Genomic DNA, 26,433 nt, shown 5'->3' with positions numbered 1-26,433 from the left:
CTGCTGAAAACAAGCTGAGATAAGCTGAAAGAGCCTCTTCACCAAAATGAGAGCAAAGCTCTTATCCCAGCAGATCCCAGAGAGGGAATGAAGCCCCTCTACAAAGGCTGGGGTTAATATACCCCTGATGGTGCCCGCCTCTCATTCCCATGGCACCCAGGAAAAAGGAGGGGGCAAATCCCACCGGGTATAAAAGCCCTCAGAGTAGCTGCAGCTGTTTGGTTCCTCTGACTTGAATTCAAGGGGGCTAAAGGGCTTGTTATAGGAGAAAATTCTTCAGGGAAATGACAACACTTTCCTTTTTGCTGCAGCTACTTAGAGCAAAAGGGCAGAAAACTGGTAAGAAATAAAACTTTGTGTTTAGGCAGTATAGCTAGATACATTGGGTAATTTGCTGTTACCTTACAAAATTATTTCTTTAGTGACTGCTAAGTAGTACTTTGTGTGTGGCTAAGGTGGGTGGAGAGGAATGATATGAATATTCCAAGTCTCCTTAGGACCTTTATGAGGTCTACATTATAAATAAAATATAAATTTAAAAAAATATTCTCCTAGGCAGTGTAAGGGTTAAGTACATGCCAGGCTCACCCTTCTCTGGGATATTTGGTCCTAGGGCACAGAAAAGGTAGCCTGAAATGTAGTATTAAACCCTTAAAATGCTGAAAAAGGCAGAGCTTCCTTCAAGTGAACCTCTTAAAAGAATGAAATGGGGCAGCTGCCTTCACTGAAACTGATAAAATGGTAAATAAATGGCTTCTTCCCTTTAATTTAATCCCCTAAAAATTTGGGAAAAGCAGGGTTTCCCTCACTTTAAAACTCTCCAGAGATAAAAAAGAGGGATTTTTCCCTCAATCCAAACCCTTAAGAAGGAGGGGCAACTGGACTTCCTCCTCAATTTAAGCCTTAGGATAACAAAAAGGAGGCAGTTACCCTTAATTTAAACCCATAAAAAACATTAAGGTTTCCCCCTTCCATTTAAACTGGAAAATAACAGAAAATGGGGACTCCCTGTCAATTAACACCCCTAACACCACAGGCAAGGCAGGGATGCTTTCAACTGAGACCATTAAAATTGCAAGGGAAGCAGATTCCCTCACAATTTGCACAGAGAAAATATTGGAAAAGGAAGCTTTTTTCTCTCACTTTAAACCCCTTTTTTCTTACTAACCCCCCTCTTTTCTGGGACTACTCTGGAGGGCCTGGGGGCTCTGGGGAGGGACTGACACAGTAAAAGGGGAAATTCAAAAGCTCTCTCCTGGAACCCCACATGCTGCCTGCCCTGCTCAGGTGCTGCCCCTTGGCAAGAGAGTTCTTCCTTTGGCATTTTCTCAAAGCGATGCTCTGTGCCTGGGTGGGTCCGGCTGCTCCCTGGTCCCTGCTGAATGCTCCAATCATAGCTCCTGGAGGGAGGCTTGGATACCCCCGTGAGCCCCTCTGGATGAGCAGCTCCCTGTGCGGGTGTGCCCGAGTAGCACTCTGAAAGCGGCTGGTCACATGTGGGGGCTGCTGGACCTTGGAGTGGGGGCTGAGGTGGAGAAAGGTCCTGTGGGGAGTTCCCTCCCCTACAAATCCCTTTGTATGCCCCTTAAACAATGGGGTGCCAGACTTTCCTTTCCAAGGAAATTAATAGTCTTTTTTTCTCTGTGTGCCTGTGGCCAAATCTGGGATTCTGCCTCCAAAATTGCAGAGAACAATTTCTCACAGACTGCAGCTGAACACCAAGAACTCTTGCTGCCCTTGGAGTTCTTCTGCAAACAGACATCGGCATGCAGCAGGGGTGAGTTGGGTTTTACAGCAAAGAAGGCCGGTGCAGGATTTCTCCAGGAGCAAAGCTGCCCCCACTGAGAGCTAGAGCTGTCCTGGCAGTGCCAAGCACCTCCTGCAAACTGGCATCAGGAAACTCAGGGGGTGAGTTTTTCTGCGCAGAATTTCTCCCAGACCAGAGCTGAGAGCATCTAACCCTAAACAAACCAACTTGGCTGGGTCTAAAACTTACAGCCTTTGCACCGGCAGCGTGGGACCCAACCTGCTGTGCCACCACTGGCCCCTTTCTAAAGCATTCCACTGCAGTCCTAAAACTTTGCCTTTTCAGAGGGTGTTTCCTCTGACCCTGACCATAATCTTCAAAATATGCTCAAGAATCCTACAATACCTTGAAAAAAGCCCCAACAATACCCTAAAAAATCGCAAAGAAGTCCTTGAAAACGTTCCAACATCGCCTAAATATCTTTTAAAGTCCGGGGAAAAAACCTCAAAAACACATGTTCAGCCTCCAAACTCTACCTCTTGCTCTCTAGCCTGCAGTTGTTTTCCCTACCTTTTTGCAGTGGGTCTTCTTGTCCTTGGAGGGCTCGTCCCTGTCCTGGTGTGAGGGTTGCTGTCTCGTCCCACAGGGAGGGTTCCGCTCTCCTCTCGCTGTTGGGGTTGCTGGGTTGTGCTGCTGTTGGGGGAAAAGGCTGTTGTTAGAGGGGCTGGTTAGGGTGAGGCTAGGGCTGGGCTGAGGGGTGCAGCACCTGAACCCTAACTTGTCTCTTAAGCTGTACCCTGTAGCCCTGATCTCCCCTGGACTGTCCAGCCCTCAAGCCTTCTCCCTTTACCCCTCAACCCCTCCCTCTGGCCCCCAGCCCTCAGGCTCTGTGTGTAACCATCAAGCCCCCCTCTCAGCTGCCCCTCAGCTCCTGTGTGTCACCCTTAATCCCTCTAATTTGCCCCTCAGCCCCCTGCTTCTCTGTGTCACCCTCCAGCTGCCCCTGCCACCCTCAGTATCTCTGTGTGTCACCCGCTGTCCCCTCTCACTGTTCCTCCCTAGGCTCCCAGTCTTTCACCCTCAAGCCCCCATAGTGCCCCTCAAGCTACCCCTCAGCCTCTATGTGTCGTACCATGAAAAGACCCTAAAAATTCCCTAAAAGACCCCTAGTTGTCAAAGTGTCCTAAAACCCCCACAAAAACCTAAAAATAGCCTCAGAATACCCTTAAAATACATTAAAAATACCCTACTCTTAAAAACCCCTAAAATTCCCCAAAGAACTTTTAGAAATCCCTAAATATACCCTAAATGGTCCTAAAAGAGCTCTAAAAATACCCCAAAAACCCTTAAAATGCCCTAATAAGACCCTAAAAAAACCTAAAAATTCCCTCCAATGCCCTAAAAATACCCTAGTCCTAAAAAAGTCCTCCACATACCCTCAATAGTCCTAAAAAAGCCCCAAGAACAACCAACCTCCCCAAAAAAATTCTAAAAAGTACTAAGGAAGCCCTTAAATACCCTAACAATCTTTTAAAAGCCCTGAAAAAGCCCTAAAAGGATCCTAAACATTCCCCAAAAATTCCTAAAAAAACTCCTGCAAAAATCCCCTAAAATATCCTCTTAAAGCTCTGAAGAAAAGAAAATATTAAAAAAACCCTAAAAACTGCTCAGCCCCAAACTCCTACCTGTCACTCTCTAGCCCACAAAGATCATTGTTACCTTTTTATTAGGGTCACTGCCTGCAGCTGCTGGGAGAGCTCTGGGGCTGTCCCAGCATTAGGGTTGCTGCCTTGTGCTGCTGTTGGGGAAAACTGGTGTGCTACGGGTGCTGTTTAGGGTGAGCTTACAGTTGGGGTAAGGGCTGCTGCAACTGTACCCTAACCCTACCTGGTATCCTGTGTCCTGTCCTTTGTACCCCTAACCCTCAGTGTCAGCTCTCCCCCTGTCAAGCCCTCCCCTCTTTGCCCCTCAGCCCACAATGTCTATGTGTCACCCTAAGCCCACCGAAACTGTCCCTTGGCCCCCTAAATTCCACCGTACACTCTCCACCCGGGTAGGGGTGGTTTCTAGGGTGAGGTTAGGGGTGGTGTGAGGGCTGGTTCACCTGTCACCCTCAGGCACCTGCTCCCCCTCAGCCCCTTCTTGTCACCCTCAAGTTCCCTAGAGTAGCCTCAGCTTGTCTGTGACACCCTGGAGCCCCCCAGTTGCTCCTAAAGACCCCTTCTGCCTCTCAGCTGCCCCCATCCTCTGTGTCACCCTCCACCCCCCTCCCCTCAGCCCCTTGTGACACCCTGCAGCCCAGCGACCTTGTCCCTGCCTGTCTTCTTTGGGTGCTGTCCTGCTGCGGGAGCTGCACCGTCCTCCGAGGGCTCAGGTTCCCACGTGCTGCTGGACGGGACTGGCACGTGGGCGGTGAGTGCAGTAATGGAGGGAGCACAGCGTGGTGGGGAGGGGTTAAAGGCGGAGTGAAGGATGGAGCCAGGGCGGGCTGGGAAACAGAGTAGGGGTTAGTGGCGGAGGAGGGGACACAGCAGTAGGGGGCTGAGGGGAGGAGGTAAGGGTTGGGAGGAAGCACCCCATAACTCCGAGACCAAATCTGCAGACAGTGAGAACCCTGAGTGACCTGGGAGGGCCACACGCCTTCGGCAAACTGATGTAAGGAGACTGGCGTGGTGAGTTTTGTTTCCCCTGGAAAAGGGCCGGCATTTGTGTGTATGGGCCTGTGCCCTGCCCAGGACCTTTGGTCCCGAGTGGGCTGTCACCTGCTAAAATTCCAAACAGCTCAGGTGAGACAGAGAGTTGGAAATTTAACTTGGGGTAGAAACCAGTTTTGGATATAGCTGAAGTCTGCTGGTTAAACTTGTGTAGTCTGTTAGCTTGTGTGCTTGCAAAAAGGCCTGCAGAGAGAACAAAGAAAGTTCAAGGCCACTTAGAAAGGAATGCAAGCATCGAAGCTGAAGAGGAGGCCCCCACCGTCGGAAAAAGTGAATCTGGGTTGCAAGTGAGTGCACGGCCTCAACCCTGTGTGAGTAAAAGTTTGAGGTTTTGCAGGCAGCCTTCGCCGAGTGCTGCCGGGGGTGGAGGGGTCCCCGGTGGACAGGGCAACATGGGAGGGGTGTAATTTTAACTCCAGTCTCGAGACACAGCTGAGATGGGTCCTTTAGGATAAGACTATTTACATATAGAAGCAATTCCTCACTTTCATCCTATGTTTTTTAACCCCCAAAAGTTGAATACATACCACAAGCAATGTACAGGACCCTTTCCAAGCCCAAATGATTTTAGCTCTTGACCCGCAAGCTATACTTCAAGACCTTATCTGTTCTTCCACCTCCAGCAGCGTATTTCTCCAGCTCTGCCAGCGAAAACTACTCCAGATTTAAAGGGCAGGATCTTAGGCATAACTCCTGCTCTGCAACACTTCAGCTCCTGCCCGAGGAGCTGTAAACCCACCCCACCATCAATATCCCAGCCCCACAGTGATTTAAGCTGCAACCCAGCAATCCCTAGCCACTACGCCAGCCCCTGCCCCATTTCACCTGGATGACCACAGCCTTGTTCTCAGCTCTGCATTTCTATTTCCTTTTTCATGCACAATCCTAGGCTTGCCATCCACCTGCCAAACCCTCAGTGATTTTGTCTCCATCCCTAGAAGTGCCACTACAGAACCAGGTAAGATCCCAACATCGGCGGGGGTTTTAGGCATATTGCTGCAGCGCACTTTTCCCCTCCGCACATCCTGTTCTACTAACAGTCCCAATACCAAGCCCCTGCATCCATGTCACAGACCTAGAGTGATTATGGCGCAGGAATCCTAGAGTCTGTGTGCCAAGCCTACAGTTCATGGCCCTGTGCAGTCCCGGTCCCAGCCGTGCAGTAATGACGGGTCCAGGCCCAGCGATTTCAGCTCTTTCAGCTACTGACCCACAAGCTTTATTTGACAGGCAGCTCTGTTCTTGCAGCTCCAGCTCTGCTCTTCTGCGGCTTCTATGGGCTGCATCTTGGTCTGGGCCCCAGCTGTGCAACACTTCAGCTCCTGCCCGTGAGGCAGTAAGCCCACCGCACCATCAATATCCCAGCCCCAGTGTGATTTCAGCTGCCACCCAGCAATGCCCCTGTGCCAGCCCCTGCCTCATTTCAACCGGATGCCCAGAGCCTTGTTCTCAGCGCTACATTTCTTTTTCCCTTTTTATTCAGAATCCCAGCCTTGCCATGCACTTGCCAGCCCCAGAGTGACTTTGTCTCCATCCCTGGAAGTGCCATCGCAGACCCAGGTAACATCCCAATATCGGCGGGGGTTTTAGGCATATTGCTGCAGCGCACTTTTCCCCTCCACACATCCTGTTCTACTAACAGTCGCAATACCCTGCGCCTGCATCCATGTCACAGGCCTAGAGTCATTTTGGCGCAAGAATGCTAGAGTCTGTGTGCCAGTCCTACTGTTCATGGTCCTGTGCTGTCCCGCTCCCAGCCGTGCAATAAGTACAGCGTGATGCCCACTGATTTCAGCTCTTTCAGCTCTTGACCCACAAGCTTTATTTGACAGGCAGCTCTGTTCTTGCAGCTCCAGCTCTGCTCTTCTGCGGCTTCTAAGGGCAGCATCTTGATCTGGGCCCCAGCTGTGCAACACTTCAGCTCCTGCCCGGGAGGCAGTAAGCCCACCGTACCATCAATATCGCAGCCCCAGTGTGATTTCAGCTGCCACCCAGCAATGCCCAGTCACTGTGTCAGCCCCTGCCTCATTTCAACCGGATGCCCAGAGCCTTGTTCTCAGCGCTACATTTCTTTTTCCCTTTTTATTCAGAATCCCAGCCTTGCCATGCACTTGCCCGCCCCACAGGGATTTTGTCTCCATCGCAGGAAGTGCCATCACAGACTCAGGGAATATCCCAGCATTGCCATGATTTTCTGGTGCAATAGTTCCGCCCCGTTTTCCACTGCACACATTGTGTTCTAGTTGCAGTCACAATACTCAGCCGTAGCAGTTATCACAGGCCTACAGTGAGTTCAGGGCGCAAATCCTACAGTCCCCATGTCAACTGTACAGTTCCCATACCTGCCGCCCCACAGGACCCCCTTCCCATCCCTGGTGATTTCAGCTCTTGACCCACAAGCTTTATTTCTCTGTTCTTGGAGCTCCCGCTGTTCAATTCTCCAGCTCTGTCAGGTGAAACTGCTCCCGGCTTAAACATGAGGGCCTTGGCTTTGGCTCCAATTTTGAAGCTGCACCTCCAAGTCTAGAAACACCATCCTCACCCCCGTTCCAGCAGTCACTATTCTGTCTCCAGCTCGTCATTTTGTGTCCCATTTTATGGTTACTCTCTAGATCTACCGTAAGTATCCCTTTGAGCAGTGATTTCAGCTCCAGTCCCACAAGCTTTATTTCACTGCCAGCTCTCGTTTCACTTTCTGTTCAACATCTTCCCAGCAGTGCCACACAATGCTACTTTTGCTTCTCAGGGCAGGCTCTTTGTTTTAACGCTAGCTCTCTGTGTGGTTTCAGCTCAGCTCTTGAGCCTATGTTCTTGAGCCCCAACACGACAACCCCTCCTGCAGCAATAACTCTGTAGTCCCTATGGTAGCCCTTACAGCAACTTCAGCTGTGACCATTCAGTTCACACCCCAGCACCACATTCCCTATCCCAGCCCCACAGGGGTTGTACCCCAAACCCTACCATATTTCTGTCTCCTCCAGCTCTTCTGCCTCAGCTCCAGCTCCTCAGCTTCCTACTGCCTGCTGCTAAAAGCTGCTTCTGCTTGTCACTGCAGTTTGGGGCTGTTGATAAGGCCACAAATCAGTTAGTGTCGTCATTTCAATGTCTCCAGTAGCTGTCCCACCCACCCTCATGGGATCCCGACTTTGGGGACACTTGAGGCCTGAAGGCCAACATCTACCCTCCCCCTCCCACTGTGTCTCAGCCCAGCACCTGCCCAGAGACGCCCCTCACCTCCCTCAGGCAGCCCCAGGGGCTAGGAATAGCCGCCAGGCCCCTGGTCCCCCATCCCAAAAGGTGCCCTTGGGCCCTGGAACCCTCTGAGCCCCCACACCCCCAGCCTCTGCTTGGTACCACAGGGCAGGGGCTGGGATACTCTGGGCATGTCCTGCAGGCCCTGCGCTGCAGTTCTGTACCCTTCTCCCACGGCATTTATCCAGCCCCAGGATTTCCACCACTCCCTATTGTTTTGGGCCTGGCTCCTTGTTCCGCACCCTGGGGCTTGATTTCTCTCTCCACTGGTCTCACAACCGGTGTTTCAGCCCCAATACCCACAACCCTTACTGAATTAACATCAGATATCCAGTAAAGAAAAAGCCAAACCAAAAAATATAAAATAGTATTAAATAAGCAAAGTAATGAAATAATACAACAAAGGCAGAAACCACTCTTACTACAAATAAAAGAATAAAGAAAACCAAAAAAAGCAGCTTTATTCCCAGTATTCTGAACGTTACATTAAATACAGACACCGCAAACAGCTCCTTCCCGGATCCCGGTAACAGCAGCCAGTCCCCCCGGCACAACTCCAGCCCCCGCACCAGCCGCCGGCTCCCCCAGTAGCGGCGCAAGGCAGACGCGGGAGTCGCGTCCGTGCTCACCGGCGCTCCCCGGATCAGCAGCCGCGGGGTTCCCATCCCGGCGCAGCAGCGCTCCTCGGATCGCGCACCCGCACATTCCACGCCTCCCGACTCCGCCGCCGAACTGACGCCAGGAGCGCCTCAACGCACGCTATTTATGCCCCAAGCCGGACCACCCAGTCAATCACAACCCGAGGCAGCGCCGGCCCCACCAATCCCAGCCCGCCCGTTCCCGCCGCGCTCGGCTCCGCGCGCGCCCCCCCCCCCCCCCCTTCCCATCCCGGTCCCCTCAAGCCCTGCTCCCGCCGCCGCCATTGCAGGGGCCGAGTCCGCCCGCTCCCCGCCGTCTGCCCGTTTCCCTGGGAGAAATCCCGGCCAGGACCTGAACGGGAAGCTTCCGCCCGCCCTTTCCGGCCCCAACAGCGCCTGCCGAGGCTGCGGCAGCGGGGACGCAGCTCCGCCGGCTTCCAAAGCGGCAAGTGGCGGCAGGGGCGGAGTGCGGCCGGTGGCGGCGGAGCGGCGCCGGGCTGAGGGGCCGAGCCGCGACTGAGCGGGCTGAGATTGGCGGGACCGCGCCCGCATTGAAAGGGCGGCTGTGATTGGACGGGGCGGAGAAAGGCGGGCTGGGATTAGCAGGGTTGGGAGCCGGGAGGCTGCGGCCCGTGGGAGCGTGGGGCGCAGCCCGGGCTGCTCGAAGGGCCCGCGGGCGCCCTGGGTCCCGCTCGCGAGACCCGCCCCCCGTCCCCTTCTCCGGCCCTCTCTCGTGTCCAGGTCCCGGCGAAAAGACCCCCGCAGAGCCCCGACCGGAGCGCCCCATCGGCACTCGGGGCGGGGAGGGGCGTAGGTCGGGAGTGCTTGCGGCTCGCAGAGGCGGACTCTGCGGCAGCAGAGCGGACCGGGGAGCGGCGGCGACATGGTAAGGGGGGGGGGGGGGGGGCCGGGGGTGCGTGCAGAGCCCGCTACGGGCTCTGGACGCCTCTTCCCCCGCAGTGCTTCCGCTTCTGCGGGACTTGGCCTGCCCCGACTGGCCGAGATCAGCACGCTGGCCAAAATAGTTAAGTGCCCGCGTCCCCCTGCCCGCCCTCCGCCTACTGCGGGCCCGCTGCTCACCCTCCTTCTCCCCCACAGTCGTCCGTTGTTATAGGGGATAAAACAATATTGGTTTTCACGTTCATAGATTCGCGTTTTGCATCACAAGTATTTCGATATGGTACAACTTATACATACTTTCAACTGCTTTGTATAGTATAATATGCCAGTTTATATATGCACTGTATATTTCATATGAATAGTAGTGTGATAAATATATCGTTGGCTTTGGCAAAATGTTAAAATAGAAACTAAAGTACTTCTATGTAACTAACTCGGAGAATGATATGAAACAATTATTCTGTTTTTTGTATCTGCAGACTGGCCTTTCCAAGTGATAAGGTAACAGTGACAAAAACAGAGCATAAGCATCCAGGAAGGATTTATCGACTGTATTGGGATTATCAGGGAATGTGAAGCACCAGGATAAAACTACAGGAAGAAATAAAATATGTAGACCTAATTTACAGAATGTTCTGCAGACAAGTCAGACGTTAAAAGGAAACAAGAGAGTTCCTCGAATATCAAAAACTCAAATGAATGTTTGAATAATGTATAATCTGATGAATATGCATGTAACCGTATATAGGGAACGTGTTTGCAAGCTACCTCTGCACTCTTTGGCTATGCACCAAATGCACCTCAGTGCTGGATTATTTTGTCTTTTTATCCTTTATTAAACTTTAAAATATTTTAAAGAGTGAACTCTTTATCACATCAGTGAAGCTTAAGCTGATCTGCATCCAGGTGCTGCAGAACCTACTGGGGGAGGCCCTTGAGCTAAGTGTGAAGCTACCGCAGTGGAGGACAAGTATTTCAACACTACAGTAGCATAATCAGCAGCATTAATTAATTTTGTGTTCTTCATGTACGCCTTAGCATTAAGAACACTACTGGCCTCTACTAGTATTAATATGCACAGTAAGTGTTATTAGTATTAATATTTAGGTAATAATTGTTACTGTTAACACTGCTAGTGAGTGTGTTAGCTGGTGTTTACTGTGAAGCTCTGCTCTCCCACAGTATGACAAGATCCTGAAGCTGACCTCAGGTGCAAAGTTAGGTGAGCACTGCTGTCCTTACCACAATCCCCCGATGGAGCCATGCTCCAGAGATGGGCAGCAATGAGTCTGCGGATGCCTTCCCAAGGTGACAGAGCTCGCCCTCCCTCCCATCTGCAGTCAGAGGATGTGAAGGTAACCATTGCTGTCCTCGGCTTCATCTCCAGTGCAGCCAAGCACAGCATAGACAGTGAGTCTCTGTCAAGTGAGCTGCAGCAGCTGGGACTGCCCAAAGGCAGGGGAAACCCTCAGGGTGGCACCATGAGCCAGACCTGATGGGATGTTGCTGACAGTTCCCAGCCCTGCCTTCTTCACACCCAGATGGAGGGCAGGCTGCCTGCTGTGGTGTCCTCCATCACCTCCCTTCTGTGCCATCAGTCCCTGGGGGCTCCTCAGGTGCTTTGGTGAGGTTTGGCAGCTGCAGGTCTGGTGCAAGCAGAGGGATTCTTCTTTTGTCTCCTCTCATGAGCAGAGCATGCCAGCCAGTTGTGCTTTTACATGTGACTGACCCACAAAACTGCAGGAGACTGAGGACTTGTAATAGGTGCAGGACAGGTTCAAAAGGAACCTGGGAAAATACCTGTGTCTTTCTCAGTTGAAAGGGACAGCAGAGCTCATATCTGCTCACAATAATCCTCTGGAGAGTGGAGCAATGTTTCTATGGAAAGATGACTGGGGTAAAATCAGAGGAAACAGAGAAATTACATTTCTATCCTAACAGGAGTTATAATGGGACAGAAATTTTAGGGCAAAATACAGGTGCTGTTCCCAGGATGGAACTGGGTCGGCATGCTCCATGATGATTTCCCATACAACCATAAGCGCCTGCTAAGGGGAGTGGAGTGGGATGGAGACACCACAACCAGGCTCTGCCAAAATCATTGCAGGGGCAGCAACTTGATGGTACTTTGAAGGTGATTGACTGCATAGCAAGGGCTATTTGGCATATGCAGGAATACTTTCCAATCTAGTGTCTGAAGACCAATTTAGAGGAGGCACGTCTAAGTCCAAAGCCAGCCAGACCTTATGTTCTTAGCACCATTCATTTAGAAGAAATCCTATGACATTTGCAAATTTAAGAGGTGACACGCCCATTCAGACCCTCCTGGGTGCGAACAATAGCTCTTTTCAACAGCAATAAAATCTGCACACCCTGTTGTCTCAAGGTCACTGCACTTGAGAGTCCTGAGATGCAAATCCAGCCAAAGTCCTCCTTCCCAGAAAACTTCTGCTATAAGAAATCCTGCATAGTTTGCAATTCTAGGAGTGGAAATCCCACAGGAAAAACGAGGCTTCAGGTTCCAAATGGGATCTATTTTCCACACAATGGAAAACTCAGCAAGCCCTTCCGCCAAGACCAGTTCACAGGAGGCCCACAACTCTCAAGGGCCAGGCAGATCCAACTCCACAGAAGCTTTAATCAGAGAAAAATCATGTGATGTTGGTACTTTTAAAAGGCAGAATGGCACATTTAGACCCTGGCTGATGCTTCAGAGAGTGATTCTTTTACACAATAAAGAAAGATTTCCATTCTAATGTCTGTAGGTCACTTTGGAGACAGCCCCTGAAATCCAAGACCAAGAAGTGCCATCGTCCTTGACAGCTGTCATCTGGGAGGAATCCTATGACATTTGTAATTCAAGAAAACAAACTCAAAATTTCAACACCTGATACACAGACACAAGACTGCCATTTTCCTGAGGTAAGAAATACTTCAAACCTAACATTCGTAAGGAATTCAGAATACACACCCAGGACCCCAAAGTGCTGGCTCCTGGCAGATCGTCTCTATGGTAAACCCTGTCACACTAGAAATCCTAGGAAGCAGAATTCAAACTACAGGACAAGTACCTGTAAGGAAAAGGTACCTCTGTTCATGAGATAGAAAAACTTCCACCCTAGTGTTTCAGAGCCAGTTGACATGAGGGCCTAAGGGAGGCCAAGGCTACCTACACCTGTACTTCCTAGAACCGCTGGTGTCAGTGGAATACTGCGATATTTGCAGTTTTACAACTGGAAGGAAAACTGGCGCTGGGTCGGGGGGCGGCAGTACCGTTCTGTGTCCACAAGGCGGCAGCACTGCCGCCGAGCTCGGCCCGGGGCTGCGACGTACATTGGGGGCGGGCAGAGAACGGGGCAAAAGGTGCCAGAGAGCCCTTTCTATCCTCTTCAGCCCCTGCAGCCGTTGTTACGGTTGCAGGGCACTTGATTGGTTCATTCCCAGAAAATAAAACGTTATGTCTTTCTTTTCAAAACTACTACCCATCACTAGTCAGAGTTTCCTACATTCCTGTATACAAATGAGTGGATAGAGAGAGGGTTTCTTCACAAATGAATTTAGAGATAAAAGACTATTCTTTGCCAATACTTGTAAAATTGAAAAATATTGACAGGCTTTAGTATTCTACACCCACCCTTCCCTGTGAAATTTCTGGCAGCTTTAGGTCTGAGGGACGGCACCCAGCATGACCCCCCCTCATTCGCCACCCACCTGCTCCTCCACCGCCGTGTGGCTCCCTCTCCTCGGGACCTTGGGGTGCCCCAAATGACATCAGAGTCCTGAGTCTTCACGTCCTTTTCCTCACCCCCAAAGAAAGCACAGAACTAATCAAACTGACCTGGGCAGCAGCCTGGTACTTTAGTCAAGCCCTTTTCACATGTACATCCCCCCAGAAAGGGACTGCTCCACCAAGAAAGGGGGAGCAGCCTGCAGAAGGGTTGAAGTTCCTCCCCAGCCCTGCTGTCACAGGCAAGAGGCAGAAACACGGAGTGACAGCAGAGGACACAAGAAGAAAAGGAAGAATTCACAAAAAAAACCCAAACAAACAAAAAAACCACAAAACCAAAAAAACAAACAAAAAAACCCCAAACAAAAACAAACAAAAAAAACCAAACCAAACAAAAAAAACCCTGGGATGGGTAGCACGAGAGAGGGATTAAAAAGGAACAGGGACAGCAAACGGGACACAAGGATTCTGTGAGGAACAATGGCACAGAGCCACAGAGAATAGAAAGGAACACGAGTGAGGCATGGAGGAAGACAGAGAAAAAGCCAGAGTGCTACACACATGGCAAGGACACAGGGTTACAGAGACAAAGAGGGAAACGGACTGAGAGAGGAAATGACCATGGCATGTGCATGTGGGGGGCAGGAAGGCGGGCAAGGCACAGCAGAGGAATGGAGAAAGAGAGGCATGGCCAGCAGGACAGAGGCTTACCAAGAGAAGGGTACAATGAGGGAGAAGGGCTGGGCCACAGCTGCAGACAGGTACAGGCAAAAGGACAGTGAAAGGGACAAAGAAATACAGTCACAGTACAGGACACAGGAAGAAGGAGAGGAAGAAAGGAGAAGAAATAAAGATACACGCAGGGAGGGAGACACAGAGAGACAAAGAGGAGAGGGATTGAGTAATATTTATTAAATAAATATTGAGTGTTTGTTTCTTGAAAGAAAAACAAGAACAAGAGAGAGTGAAGTAGTGAAAGGGAATGGGAGGGGGAGAACACAGGACAAGAAAGGAACACAAAAGACACACAGGACAGAGAGAAGAAAAGGGGTGAAAAGTTGAATATAAGGCTGAAAGAAAAACAGGAACAAACCCCAAGACTAAGTAGTGGAGAGTGTGGCTAATGAAGGTGTCAAAAAAACACCAGCTTGAACAGAACAGATTACTGTCATGGCTCGACCTGGGACTCTTTAATTAACATCTGTCTCTTGGCAGGGCCATAAACACCCTGATAAAACATGAGGGGAAAGCTGAATGGCTGATGTGCTCCAGCTTTGGTGCTGCTCAGCCCTAATCCCAGCCCGTGCCACCAGTGAACACCCTGATCTCTGAGTCTTTTCTCGGGGAAATTTCACCTTTATCCATTCTCTTCCCCTCTCAGTATCTCTGCATGATCAGAATGAACATGAATAGAGGCTTCTCCATTGCAGGGTCTTTGGAAATCCTGCAGTGACTTGGAGACTGAGCAAGAGGAGTATAGAAAACCCGGAACCTCTACTGCCAACTAATATCAAACACCTTGCTCTGGAGAAGAGAGAACAGCTTGTTTTCACATGTCCAAATTCCTTCAAGTTTTAGTATCATCTGTTTCCTGGCATTGTGAGAAGTGTTTAGCACAACAGAGTGAATAAAACAGTCCCATTTTCAGAAGACACAACTGAACAAGAACAGACAGCAAAACTGCTTTGAGGCAATTTGGGCACACATTTCCCTTTCTGCAATCTGAGCTTTCTTTTGTATCATGCCTGAAATTCTGAGTTCCTTAGGGTTGCCCCAGTCCTTCCCTCTCAGTGCTGCTCTAAAATGATGAAAATTAAACTATTATTTGTCAAAAACAACTATGTTCCTCATAGAAGACAAATGTTTTTATTCCAGGTATGTTGGGGTGGGGGGAACCCATAAAGGATATGGCTCTCTATTACTTTAGTGTAATTTAGACTAATAATTAAAATGTGAAAAGACATTACTAATACTGTGGGAAAACCCAGAACCATCTTGCAGTCATAAAAATTAGAACAGCCTATGTTATATGTTACTGTTGCTCATCATTTTTTCTTGGTGTGGGACAACTGGCTTCATACTTTTTCTTCAGGGCTTTCAAATATCCACGCAAACTGTCAGGGTCCAGTCGAGAATTTCTGGCAGTCTGAACCAATCTCATTGCTAACTGGTATGCAGCTCTCTGTTTCATCATCTCAGGAGTGCTCTTCTGCCTGTGCTGTTCTTAAAAATATATATACATTAAAACATGAAATAAATTATGTTATATTACCAAAAAAATACTATTTTCCAGCCTGTTTTTGACCTCACAATTCTTGGTTTGCATACAAACATTACACCCAAAACTCCTTTATCCTAAGGGCCATTTTGTGTTGTCAGCTAACAGTGACCTTCAGTATAATCTTTAAGAACTGGTTCCAGAAATACAAAGTTTAACGAAATCTGTTTTCATTAAAACATAGGCAGCGCTTATCATGTAACCTTTCAGAAACTGAAAATACATTTGAGTTGTATAAAAACTGTGAAATACAGCATTAAAATTTTCTACTACATACCAAAATTTGTTTTGCAATGTGACATGTGATTTCCTTTGCATCCAAAATTATGGACGATGGTAGGGAAGACATTTCTGCAGCTTTTAGTCCTAAACATATAAAACACAAATCACGATTTTTAAATGTCATTTTTATCCCTACCTTCCATTTTATGTCTTCCAGAATTAACTTAGCCTGTTTTTCTAAGGGGTCAAGATTTAATTTTAATTAAAATAATTTCAGTGTATTTTCTCCTTGTGTGTTTTTTTTGTTTGTTTGTAGGGGGGGTTGGCTTTGGGGTTTTTTGTTTTGTATTTTTTTTTTTTTTTGTTAATAAACAATAACATTTGGAGAGATACAAAATAACATGTCTACTTTGTTTTAATGCTATCTCTGAAACACACCTCAACATCAAGCTACTACTGGTAATACCATAAATGGGTAGAATGAGACATATTAGGGGCTTAAAAGGAAAAAAAAAAACAGCACAATAGTGTTAACAGCTCTCTTGGTTTGGGTTTTTTAATTTGGCAGAAAATACAGAGGTTTTGCTAACTGCACTCTCAATTATATCCAGATGTCCAGTGGACAGGGATGTCATTTTTCAACTTCCTTGTTGCCAACAGGCAAACTTCCAGATACTGGTGGGAAGAAAGATAGGTAAACATTTTTTCCTGCCCTGACATGATTTTTTAACTTTTTCCTTTGTCCGTACCCCTGGAAAGTCTGTGGTTCATTGGGTGGTTTAATACTACAGGTTTAAAAATGAAAAAGGATCATGAAGAGCCCTTGCACCCTTTCTTAGAATATGACTTTGCTCAAGTAAGGTAAAGCCAAGACATGAACACTGAGTTTCTAAAGGTCTCCTGCTCTCCAAACATACAATTCTGTGGAGTTAATGTTGGTGTAGCATCTAAAATTGAGCTTGTGCTGCTGAAGTTAAACAAAGTTATTCTGAAATTCCGATTAAGGTGAGTTTTAACTCCTGTTACTTGAAGCTTAGTTGGTATAATTTTTAATCTTCAGTTACCAATAGCTTGCAAAAGTCATGTGTATCTAACTTCCTCTTGATTAAATGTTACCTACATCAATCAACATCCAAATCTAGTATTTGAAAACACACAGATTTCTTTAAATCTCTGTCATTCACTCTTTTCTTTATTGACCCATAATTAATTAATCTGTACAATCTACACTATAATTTATTCTAAAGTTAAAAGAGAAGTAAATCCACTTTTCAGAGAACACTGATGCTTTTGTAGACCCTCTCAAAATTGTCTTAGCCTAATATACCGTAAAATTCCTCTCCTTTTTAAAAGAAACTTTTTGCTAATTCCTTTTTGCTAATCGAAAAGGGCCAATCATATCACTGCTTATGGCAGACATCTTTAAGTCACTACAGAACTTAAAGATATGTCTGCCATACATACATTCATTCACTTCTTTAAGTGCAGATAAAATTAACTCAAGTAGCATATGCTCAGAATGACACAACGCATTCAAACCAAAATGAATCAAGAAGATACTGGCATCAGTAAGACATCAGTAAGATTTTTTCTTCACTACAAAATATCATGTAAGTTCTTCATACTACCCAAAATTACTATCTCACTACATGGTTACCTAAAACAAACAATTATTTGGAATTATAGACCTGCATATCTCTGTATCTTTCTCTTTGAGAGAGACACAAACTCAAGAGAAACCTGTCATCACAAAAAATACTGTTAGATGCCTAATAACTGAAATAGTATCTTGGTAACTTTTGCCAGCTGTAAGTCACAGTGGAATCCATTACCATAGTTCTTTTCCTCTGTGTATCCTTTAGAAAGTGTGTAAGTGTAAGCAATTTTTTCCTTATTTCCAGCACTGCTTCTCACATGTTGCACTTCAAAATGGTAGTTTTCCACGTTGGGATATAAAGCATCTATATGACATAGTTCCAGGAAATGTGTAGCAAACAGTGTAAATGCCTAAAAATGGAAACAAGAAAGAAAAGTTATTTTGGCAATGATCCAGAAATAAATTACAGTACATAAGAAAAATTAAATCTCGCAGATGTCCAGGTTTTCCTCCAAAACACTGAAAAGCTGTATTTACACTACTAAAGCAAATGAAAATTCTTAAGGGATGCGTTCTTCCACTGGCAAGTACATCTTTTCCAACTGAGTATTCTTCTGCTCATTTCTCAATAGAAGGAAAACAACATCAGAAACAAAAGAGAATCCACAATGCTTACAAAATCTGATTGGTATGGATTGGAACGACTGTCAAATGGTTGCTTAATTCTCTCAAGAAATTCTTTATCAAAAGTACAAGTGACAGAAAGTATTTGAGATTTTCAAACCAAAAGCCCCTCAAAAGTACTCTGAATAAACTCTGAGGAGAAACAAACACCTGCACACTCAAAAGGCTCTTAACAGCCCCCTGAGGTTGATCACATAACTAAAATTATCTTCTACTTTTCTAAACAAGTTTCTAACCTCTGTCACCAATTTGTAAGTTGTGTGGAACTACCACTGTACTTTGAAAGGTAACAACCAGATAAAGAGATTCACTTTTAATATCCAAGCATAAAGCAAAACTAAAACTAAACTAAATAAGTAAAACTAAACAGACTGGGTTATTCTCTTTTTAGACAGAGTTAGAAGCTTGCAAGCAATCTGAAATGATATGGTGACCAGTGTTCTGTTTTTTTAAATTGACTAGTTAGTTTTGTTCATAGTAGCTTGTGTTGCACTGCTCTGGATTTGTGCCTGAGACAGTACTGATAACTCACACAGGTTTTAGTTACTGCAGAGCAACGTTTTCACAGCACCAAGGACTGTTCTGCTCCTCACCCTGTCCCACCAGCAAGCAGGCTGGGGGTGTTCATGGAGCTGTGGGGGGACACAGCCAGGATGGCTGACCCAAACTCACCCCAGGGATATCTCACACCATACTACACCACCACAATAAAAACTGTGAGGAAAGAGGGACATTTGGCGTTCTGGTAACAGTCACAGTGAGGAAACGCCATTGCAAGAAATGACTGAACATCTGCCTGCCGATAAGGAAGCAGTGAATGGATTCCGTATTTTGCCTCTGCATATAGCTTCCCTTACTTACTAAACTGTCTTTATCTCAGCCCACAAATTCTTGGGCTTGGGCTCTCGCTTGGGACCAAGCGAGTGGCTGGGTGGTGTTTAGCAGCTGACTGGGGTTAAATCACAACAACCACTGAACAGAACTGCAGCTTATGTCAGCATGTTTCCTCTATCACTGCAATTCTTACTATTCACCGGTTATCCAACATACCATATTTAGACAAGAAATCTTCGCAAAACCGTTGTTAAATTATGAGAAAATACTGTATTTACTTTCAGGATGACAAAACAATTCTAAGGCTTAAATCCCTTTAAAATAGAATTACCTTTAAGCTCAACAGATATTCACAGGCAGCATAACAAATTCCAATACCTTCTTCGGCACTGGTACCTCTGCCAAGTTCATCAATAATTATGAGTGATTTATCATTAGCATTTTGTATGATGTACGTTATCTAGAAAAATATTCAAAGTGTTATCATTCCTATAAATGTGGACTTTCAAAAAGGAATTTTTTAGGTTATTCAGATGGAACATAATGCAGAAATTTAAAAAAAAATCTCTTGAGATACAGCAATTTTACCTTTTCAAAGCTTTCAAAGAGCTGTCAATTCTAATCAAGCAAAAAGTCACACTACACCATTCTTTCTCTTTTTCACTGAACATATCACTTATCTTCAAAATGGTATCAGTTTATGAAAGGAAATTGAGAGAGCTTAGGCCCCTACAAATGATAATTTAATGTCTAAGCTGACCAAAAAATGTTAAAAGTACTATCCAACAAAACACTGATTTTTACTCACACTGGAATACCTTTCTATTTAAGAGATGCCTAGTTTTCTACGGTTTATCATAAAAGAGAGGAAGGCTGAATTTTTGACTATTTTTCAAAGTACACTCTTTCAGTGGAAATAGACTAGTACAATTTCTATTACCTTAACAGTAAAAATGGGCCTTGGACCTGGAGAGCTATATTTCATACCTCTTTCATTTCCTTCATGAATGTTGATGCATTTGTTTCAATATCATCATCCATACCTATTCTGGTAAAAATCTGCTCTGCGATTCGAAAAGAACAATACTCTGCTGGGACATAAGAACCTACAAAGTAAATTACAAGTTTCTCTCATCACTATAACATTTGCCTTAATACGCCACTGGGAAAAAAAATTACTTTTACACTTGGTTTTTGTGCACAGCAGAGAAAGCATCTTGATAAAGTTTTGTAAGATTACGTTATACCATTAATTTATAAGAAAGAAGTTATTATATAGATAGGATCATTAAAGAAGCTTATCAGTGAAACTTGTAAGAAATCATATGCCTGAAGCTGTTTGTCAGTCTAAAGGGATGCAGAAAAAAACAATGAACTCTAGAATAGTTTTACATTTCTGTGGCCATTGATTTACTATTCCAAATAAATGTTAGTTTCCCAAAATCAAGATGATGTTGCCTTTATCAGACTTCAAAGCATAGTAGTTTTACTGAACAGGAAAAAACAGGAACCTTTTGCCAAAAACTTCACAGTCTGCTTTATTCATATTAAACTCATGGTTTTGAGAGCAATTCCTCAAGAACTTCCAGTTACTGGGGACTGAACCCACAAATGCATCATGGATAAATTGTATTCTCCACTGCTAAGTAGCTTAATTCTATAGAGTTAGGTCTTTGACCTGTGCTATCAGACTTACTTTTAAGTAAAAAGTAATGAGGAATTCCTGAATATAGGAATGAATCTCAGTTAGACTTTATGAATAGTTGGTTTCTTTTTATAACTTTAGTAACAGAATCTTGCAATATTTGTTACTACTTTCATTTGAAGTAGTTGATTATTTATCTATTAATTGCACTTGTCTGGAAACATGTTTCTCTATGGAATTTAAGTATGCTTAAGGTCATATGTTTCTTTTGGATGACTAACACATGTGTCTGATCAGCATACTTGAGGGACACTCACTATCAATCTACCAGAGGGTGCTAGATTGGTTTATGGTGCTCCAAAGAACTAGGGCACACAACTGTGCTTCTCTGAAGATAGACTGGGGAGCTTCAAGACACACAGATGGGGCCCTTTACGTTTCCAGTGGCAGATGAGAAACCTTATGGTTGCCTTTGTAAGCAATACAAGAGCTGGTAGAAGAAAATGGACTACAAATTACCTGTTAATATTTTATTTAGATATAATGTTATTCTGGAAGCTAAATCATTCAACTTTATAAATATTTTTAAGCAGAAGAAAAATGTGCTGCAGAAGATGATTAATACCGTACACTCTTACTCACCAATTTGTGCCATAATTTGACAGAGAGCAATTTGTTTCAGGTATGTTGATTTTCCACTCATATTTGGTCCTGTAATAATGACAAAATTGTTGCCCTCTGTCAGGTACGTGTTGTTAGACACAGGTTTTTCCACTGCTATCTTTTCAAGAATGGGATGCCATCCCTGCTTGATTGCTAAAGTATCAGTAAATTCTGGACGAACTAAATCAAGAAAAAAGATGTAAACTGAGAAGTTAGTGTGGGAACCTTTACATTATTAAGCTAGTGTGCTTTGAAATAAAGTTAATTCTTCCAGAGCAGAGCTCTTGGGAAGAATTACCAGCCACTTTCAGGTACAGATTCTCATTACCATGCAAGCCTTCATGATTTATGACTACAAAAACAAACGCATAACTAAAACTTTATTTCTAAATTAATGTTCTATGGTTTTGTTCCCTAGTAAGTAGGGCTGAACTCCAGTAATAAAAATGCAAAGAGCTGAAATATTTTTATAAAGTACAAAAAGGGTTGTGGACTCCTGTTACTTCTACATATGTACTCTGCATTTGTATGGCAAACAGGAAAGTAGCATTCCTTCTATTTTTATTATATGTTGTTACCACAGGGATTATTTAGAAATGTACCATGCCTACAAAGTTCCATTTGATGCTGGAACTCTCTCTATGGATTTCTGTCAGAATACAGTTCTTTTCTGAACCAGTTATGAATGGCTCCTTTATCTACCAGCATTAATGGAACAGAAAAAGGTGTAAACAGAGAATGTCCATACACTTTATGCTTTTGAGTGGAATATGCTCAAACTGTCTATTCCGAGAAGAGTGACTGGGAAGGCTTATGGCAGCTAACTAGCAGAATTGAATTTTGATGAATGGAAGCAGAAAGAGCATCAGCATAAAACTGGCAAAGACAGAGCAGAGACACTCACTTAAGACTACTGAGACAGAAAAAGAAATGGAACCAGACAAAACAGTCTGGTTATTCTCCATCAGAAAGGACTTTATCTAATCCATAACAGAATCAAAGAAGAAACTTACCATAATCAGAAAGAGTGCAGGCGTGGGCAAATGAAAGCAGCATGTCCAGCATAGACACAATGTCAGACAGCTTGTATAAACAATGAATGTGTTCATAGATCTCATTCAGTAGTTTACACACTATTCTGAAATAAGACACGGATAAAGCTGTTGCACAGCACATCCTGTCACTTTATACAACTTACAAAAATAAAGGAATTATAATGTCCATGCTGCATACCTTAGGATACAAGGTCACGCATAAACTGCTATCACGTATACCAGATGTGAGCAAATGTATAAATTTCTTGGAAGTAAATTAAGATCTTGTACCATTATCTCAGCTAACATTCTGCTGATCAGACATAAGGAACACACCTCAAATACCAACAGCTCATATAAAAGCTTCACAAAGAGAATGAACTAAAAACATAGCTATGGAATCAAGTATGTTTTATTAACATGTGGTCACATGGGAAATGTGACTCTAATTCCCTTAGATCTTCATGTTAAAAAAAAGCCTACAGGGTTGCTAGAAAGAATCTCCGTTCAACTGACAGATAACATTATACTTTCTAAGTTGTAAATCAGAGAGGAGAGCAACATGACATGCAGCAAGAACAAGATACAGAAATAAACAGTTCTGCTCTAAATATAAGGAACTGACTAAAAGTACCAATTCTGCATTACAGATGCAAAACTAATGCATTAATTGTGACATTTTGTGCAGGTAATTCACCCATGAAAAATTTACATCATGACCACTTCTATTAATAAATGCCAATATATTTGTGAACATGTTTAACACAAGACACAATTTTATGGGGGTTTCTTTGTCTCAGGAGGTACACTTGAACAGTGTTGCTTTAGACAATGGCTGTAAGTAGCCATAATTTAACAGAAAGAGAGCTTTAAAAGCCCATGCACAGATAATTAGAGAAAATAAACATACTTAGCAAATATCAAATCGTTTTAACAGGTCTTACAAGTAGGTCATATGATATATTTCTCTCAGGGACTCCTGACATCTTTCATTCATTTTTATTAAATCTGCTGAAGTGAAGCTATATGTGTTTTTCATTTTCGTGATCTATGGGGAATAGAAACCAACAGTAAGAGCTTGCTGCACTATCAGAAGGAAAAACAGCTTCAAAAAACTGAATTGTGAACCATACGGGGAAACAAAAGAGAAAAAACAATGCCCAGTTTCATTTTTACTACATAATTTTTTATGAAAATTTCATTTAAGATAACAATTAGCAAGACATACAACTTTATTCTTGCACAAAACATAATTTCATGTACTTGCACATTTTTTATTGTATAACAATATAGGGTAGTTATAAAAACATCACAATTAAACTTCATTTACTTCTAGATGTCTTCAATGAAATTATTTTCATTGTTATTTACTGTATAATATGTAGTTTATTAATATATTATATATTGTAAATAAAGCATACTAAATAAAGTAAATATATTATGCTAAAACATATTTTGTACAGATACCTTTGTAAATTCTGAAGGAAGCTGGCCATTAGGTAATGTTGAACAATCAGCATTCATCTGGATAAAAAATCCACGAGCAGAGCTGAAACTTGTTTTCATCGGCAGTCTGTACTTTTCAGCAAGTTGCGTTATCATACCTACATACCACATACAAAGATTTAACTCAAATTACAAACATTCAGGTACACCCCTCTCCCTCCCCCTCCTTGTGCTGGTACAAAGATAGAAACTGTTAATGGAAGGTTTCAGAAATACAAAACTAGTACCATCTGTATTTTTCACTATGTGCGAATGCACGATTAGAATAAAACAGGAACTTCATACCATATGACAGGTGCTAAAGTTTCTGATGCTCTTTTAGGTTTCTGACTATAGACTAAGCTAAGATGGTCCCATCTATAAATCAATAATTTATACTAAAAAAAGGATATCAGTTTCAGATGAAACTTTTTTCTTCTATTTTGACATAATGATAATCAGGAAGGTTACTAAAACACAGTAATGCACATCATGCTAAAACTCCTGTTGTTCATATTTTCCAATTCCTAATACCTAAAAATGCAGTCCACAGATAGATCAAGACTGGTTAAAATATAAAGAAAAAAAGAACACAGGTATTTTAAATGAAGAAGCTAAACCAAAGATTTAGATGTTCTATGCAGAATGCTTTTTAGGTAGAGTAATTCTGTTCCATTACTTCAACTTTTTTGCACTTTAAGAGAACAAGGACTAACAGAGCTTTGAATATAGGAATCACCAAATAATTATTCAATTTTATAAAAATAAAACTGAAGTTTTGTCCAGAAATGGAGAATCTCAGTTGCTTATCAATCAATTAGTACTAATACTAAATACTTTTTACATATGAGAAGGTTAAAACACATATAATTACATGGCTTCTATATGTAAAGTGCAATCTACTTTAAACTCCAAATAAATACAAATTTTAGTTTAGAAATACCTGCTATGTCATCAACAATTTCTGTGTATGTTCTACGAGCTATGTCAAGGAATTCATTGATATTTGGCTTAACAGCATAGCACTTCTGGGTCCTCATACTCAGACATCCTTTTGTGTATCTTGTATCATCATTAATTACACTTGTAATCTTTTCAAGTATAATTCCAAATCTGCAATATCAGTTGTATCACTAATTAGATACGTAATACTTTATGATTTTTACTTGCAGTACCATCCCTAAATTACAGGTAGCAGTATTACAAGTAAGTGAAGCTACTTTTAAACTTTCTACTGTTAAAACAAAACACTACATTTCATTTCTATTTTCACCTCAGAATGAATTGCAACTATACCTAAGTCTGAATAAAAATAGTATTCACATCTTTGAGAGATATAAATTATTTCTCAATTATACATTTTTTTCAAACACACAACACTTGATTTTTTGCATTATTATAGAGACCCTAGGAAACCACTACTCTTGTCTTTTCAGAATTATTTCTAAGAGAGTTCAGTTTAGCAGCAACCCCACTATCACAGCCAGCTCTCTTGCTTTTATCCCCATATTCATTAGCTGAAAACTTTCAGAGAATTAAAATCAGCTTTAAGCAAAAGAACTGAGCTACACTTGTAACTATAAACAAACAAAGATACAACATATTTTATCTTACAGGCACTTTTGATGAGAGTTTCTAACACAGTAGCAAAGTATTATGAGAAATACCTTGTATCTTCAAGTGAATTGTAATAAGCCTTTAACAGCTGTGTGTTACAGCTTCTTAAAGCAGCCTGTTGAAGATTAAAATATGGACATGACAGTTACTTCTTTTTGCAAACTTTTTAAAGGACTGAAAGTTTTCAGATTCAGTGAGGCTAATCAGCATTTCTGTAAATAGTCTGTGGAATCTGAGCAGGAGTTTCAGTTAAATGTCTGGTACATAACCATTATTCAGGTAATGGCAGGAATCCTCCTCTTCACAACATACACACAAATACGTATTTCAGATTGGCGTTAAGGATCAACATACTAAGTTGGCAGTATTGTGTTCTGTAATTATATTATTTTTTTACTTTATCAATCCCTTCCGACTTGAGATATTCTGTGAAATTTAATAAACTGTACATAAGGAAAAAATGGCCTGTACTGTACTAAAAAAAAAAAAAAAAAAGAACCAAGACCACTTACTTTCAGAGGCTCCACAAGTTCTAAGGTATGCTTCAGGTAGATTAAATTAGTTATTTTTGATTCAGCAGTTTTAACCTGTTGAAAAATTTTCCAAATATTGGAGACGTTTGTATGACTGTTCTCAAAAGTACTTAAGAATTAGTAGAACTCCTATTCTTAACAGTAACAGGTCTATACATTTAATGAAAATCCTGAAAAGCTTCATAAGCTCCCTTTGACAACTTTGCATCTGCACAAAAATTTTTTTTGCATCTGCACCTAAATTTTACACTGCCTGCTGTGATAGTTTGTCCATCAGTAGTTAAGATGTTCCTATGTTTGAACTGATAATGACTGACTCGAAGAATAACCTGCTAGCCCAAGCTGTGAAAGCTTTTCATCTTCTATGTATACTTAACTCTATACAAGCTCTACACAATTCGTAGACTTTTTCAAAGCCAATACATATGAAGCTCACAACCTTTTCCATTAATACTGTTAAATACAACATAACCCAGTCTGGTTGATCTCTCTTTGATTAATATACGTACATCTTAGATATTTGCTCATATGATAATAAAAAAAATCCAGTAAATATCTCAAAATTTTTCTCACAATGATGACTGTTCTTCAAAATATTTCATTCACAGAAACCCTTCACCTTGTTTTGTATGCCGCATTAACACTCACAAGAAAGAATTTTGCTGCTGACATTAGGGGATAACATATGCAGTATACATGCACTATGTGAAAGAATTTTAAGGAAATAACACGATAAATGCAGATAAGCACATAAACATAGGAGCATGACCCCATGTGAAATCTTTTCTCATTTATATATAATATCTTTTTAGTCTTGTGACTGAGGGCATCTCATAACTTAGTCATTTAAAGTCTTTTTCTAT

At 43.3% G+C, this 26,433-nt stretch overlaps 1 protein-coding gene and 1 long non-coding RNA gene across 6 annotated transcripts in view; one reads left to right on the top strand and one right to left on the bottom strand.

Moving 5' to 3' along the window:
• Positions 1-227: 227 nt before the first annotated feature.
• Positions 228-15,759, top strand: LOC135306993 (uncharacterized). Of its 2 annotated transcripts, XR_010367754.1 has the most exons (10): positions 228-339; positions 1,688-1,777; positions 4,350-4,402; positions 4,643-4,772; positions 5,351-5,419; positions 5,945-6,021; positions 8,210-9,237; positions 9,312-10,606; positions 12,017-12,173; positions 14,409-15,759. It is a non-coding gene; the product is annotated as an uncharacterized LOC135306993 (long non-coding RNA). The 2 variants fall into 2 exon arrangements; XR_010367755.1 differs by lacking the exons at positions 228-339; positions 1,688-1,777; positions 4,643-4,772 and adding an exon at positions 3,829-4,159.
• Positions 14,822-26,433, bottom strand: part of MSH4 (mutS homolog 4) — a 25,535-nt gene continuing 13,923 nt past the window's right edge. Inside the window, exons 9-20 of one of the 4 annotated variants that reach the window (XM_064431684.1) lie at positions 25,550-25,624; positions 25,088-25,152; positions 24,364-24,533; positions 23,403-23,539; positions 22,880-22,983; positions 21,915-22,039; positions 20,881-21,081; positions 19,581-19,699; positions 18,925-19,053; positions 17,311-17,485; positions 15,534-15,622; positions 14,822-15,201 (exon numbers count right to left, since the gene is read on the bottom strand). In XM_064431684.1, the coding sequence (XP_064287754.1) occupies positions 15,169-15,201; positions 15,534-15,622; positions 17,311-17,485; positions 18,925-19,053; positions 19,581-19,699; positions 20,881-21,081; positions 21,915-22,039; positions 22,880-22,983; positions 23,403-23,539; positions 24,364-24,533; positions 25,088-25,152; positions 25,550-25,624 (1,422 nt within the window). In that variant the 3' untranslated portion in view covers positions 14,822-15,168. Of the gene's footprint in view, positions 15,202-15,533; positions 15,623-17,310; positions 17,486-18,918; positions 19,054-19,533; positions 19,700-20,880; positions 21,082-21,914; positions 22,040-22,879; positions 22,984-23,402; positions 23,540-24,363; positions 24,534-25,087; positions 25,153-25,549; positions 25,625-26,433 lie in introns of those variants that run through there. The other 3 variants (XM_064431682.1, XM_064431683.1, XM_064431685.1) reach the window with 3 other exon arrangements.

The sequence above is a fragment of the Passer domesticus genome, chromosome 8 (assembly GCF_036417665.1).
Source record: "Passer domesticus isolate bPasDom1 chromosome 8, bPasDom1.hap1, whole genome shotgun sequence".
Taxonomy (NCBI): domain Eukaryota; kingdom Metazoa; phylum Chordata; class Aves; order Passeriformes; family Passeridae; genus Passer; species Passer domesticus.
This window is presented reverse-complemented; position numbering and strand designations above follow the sequence as displayed.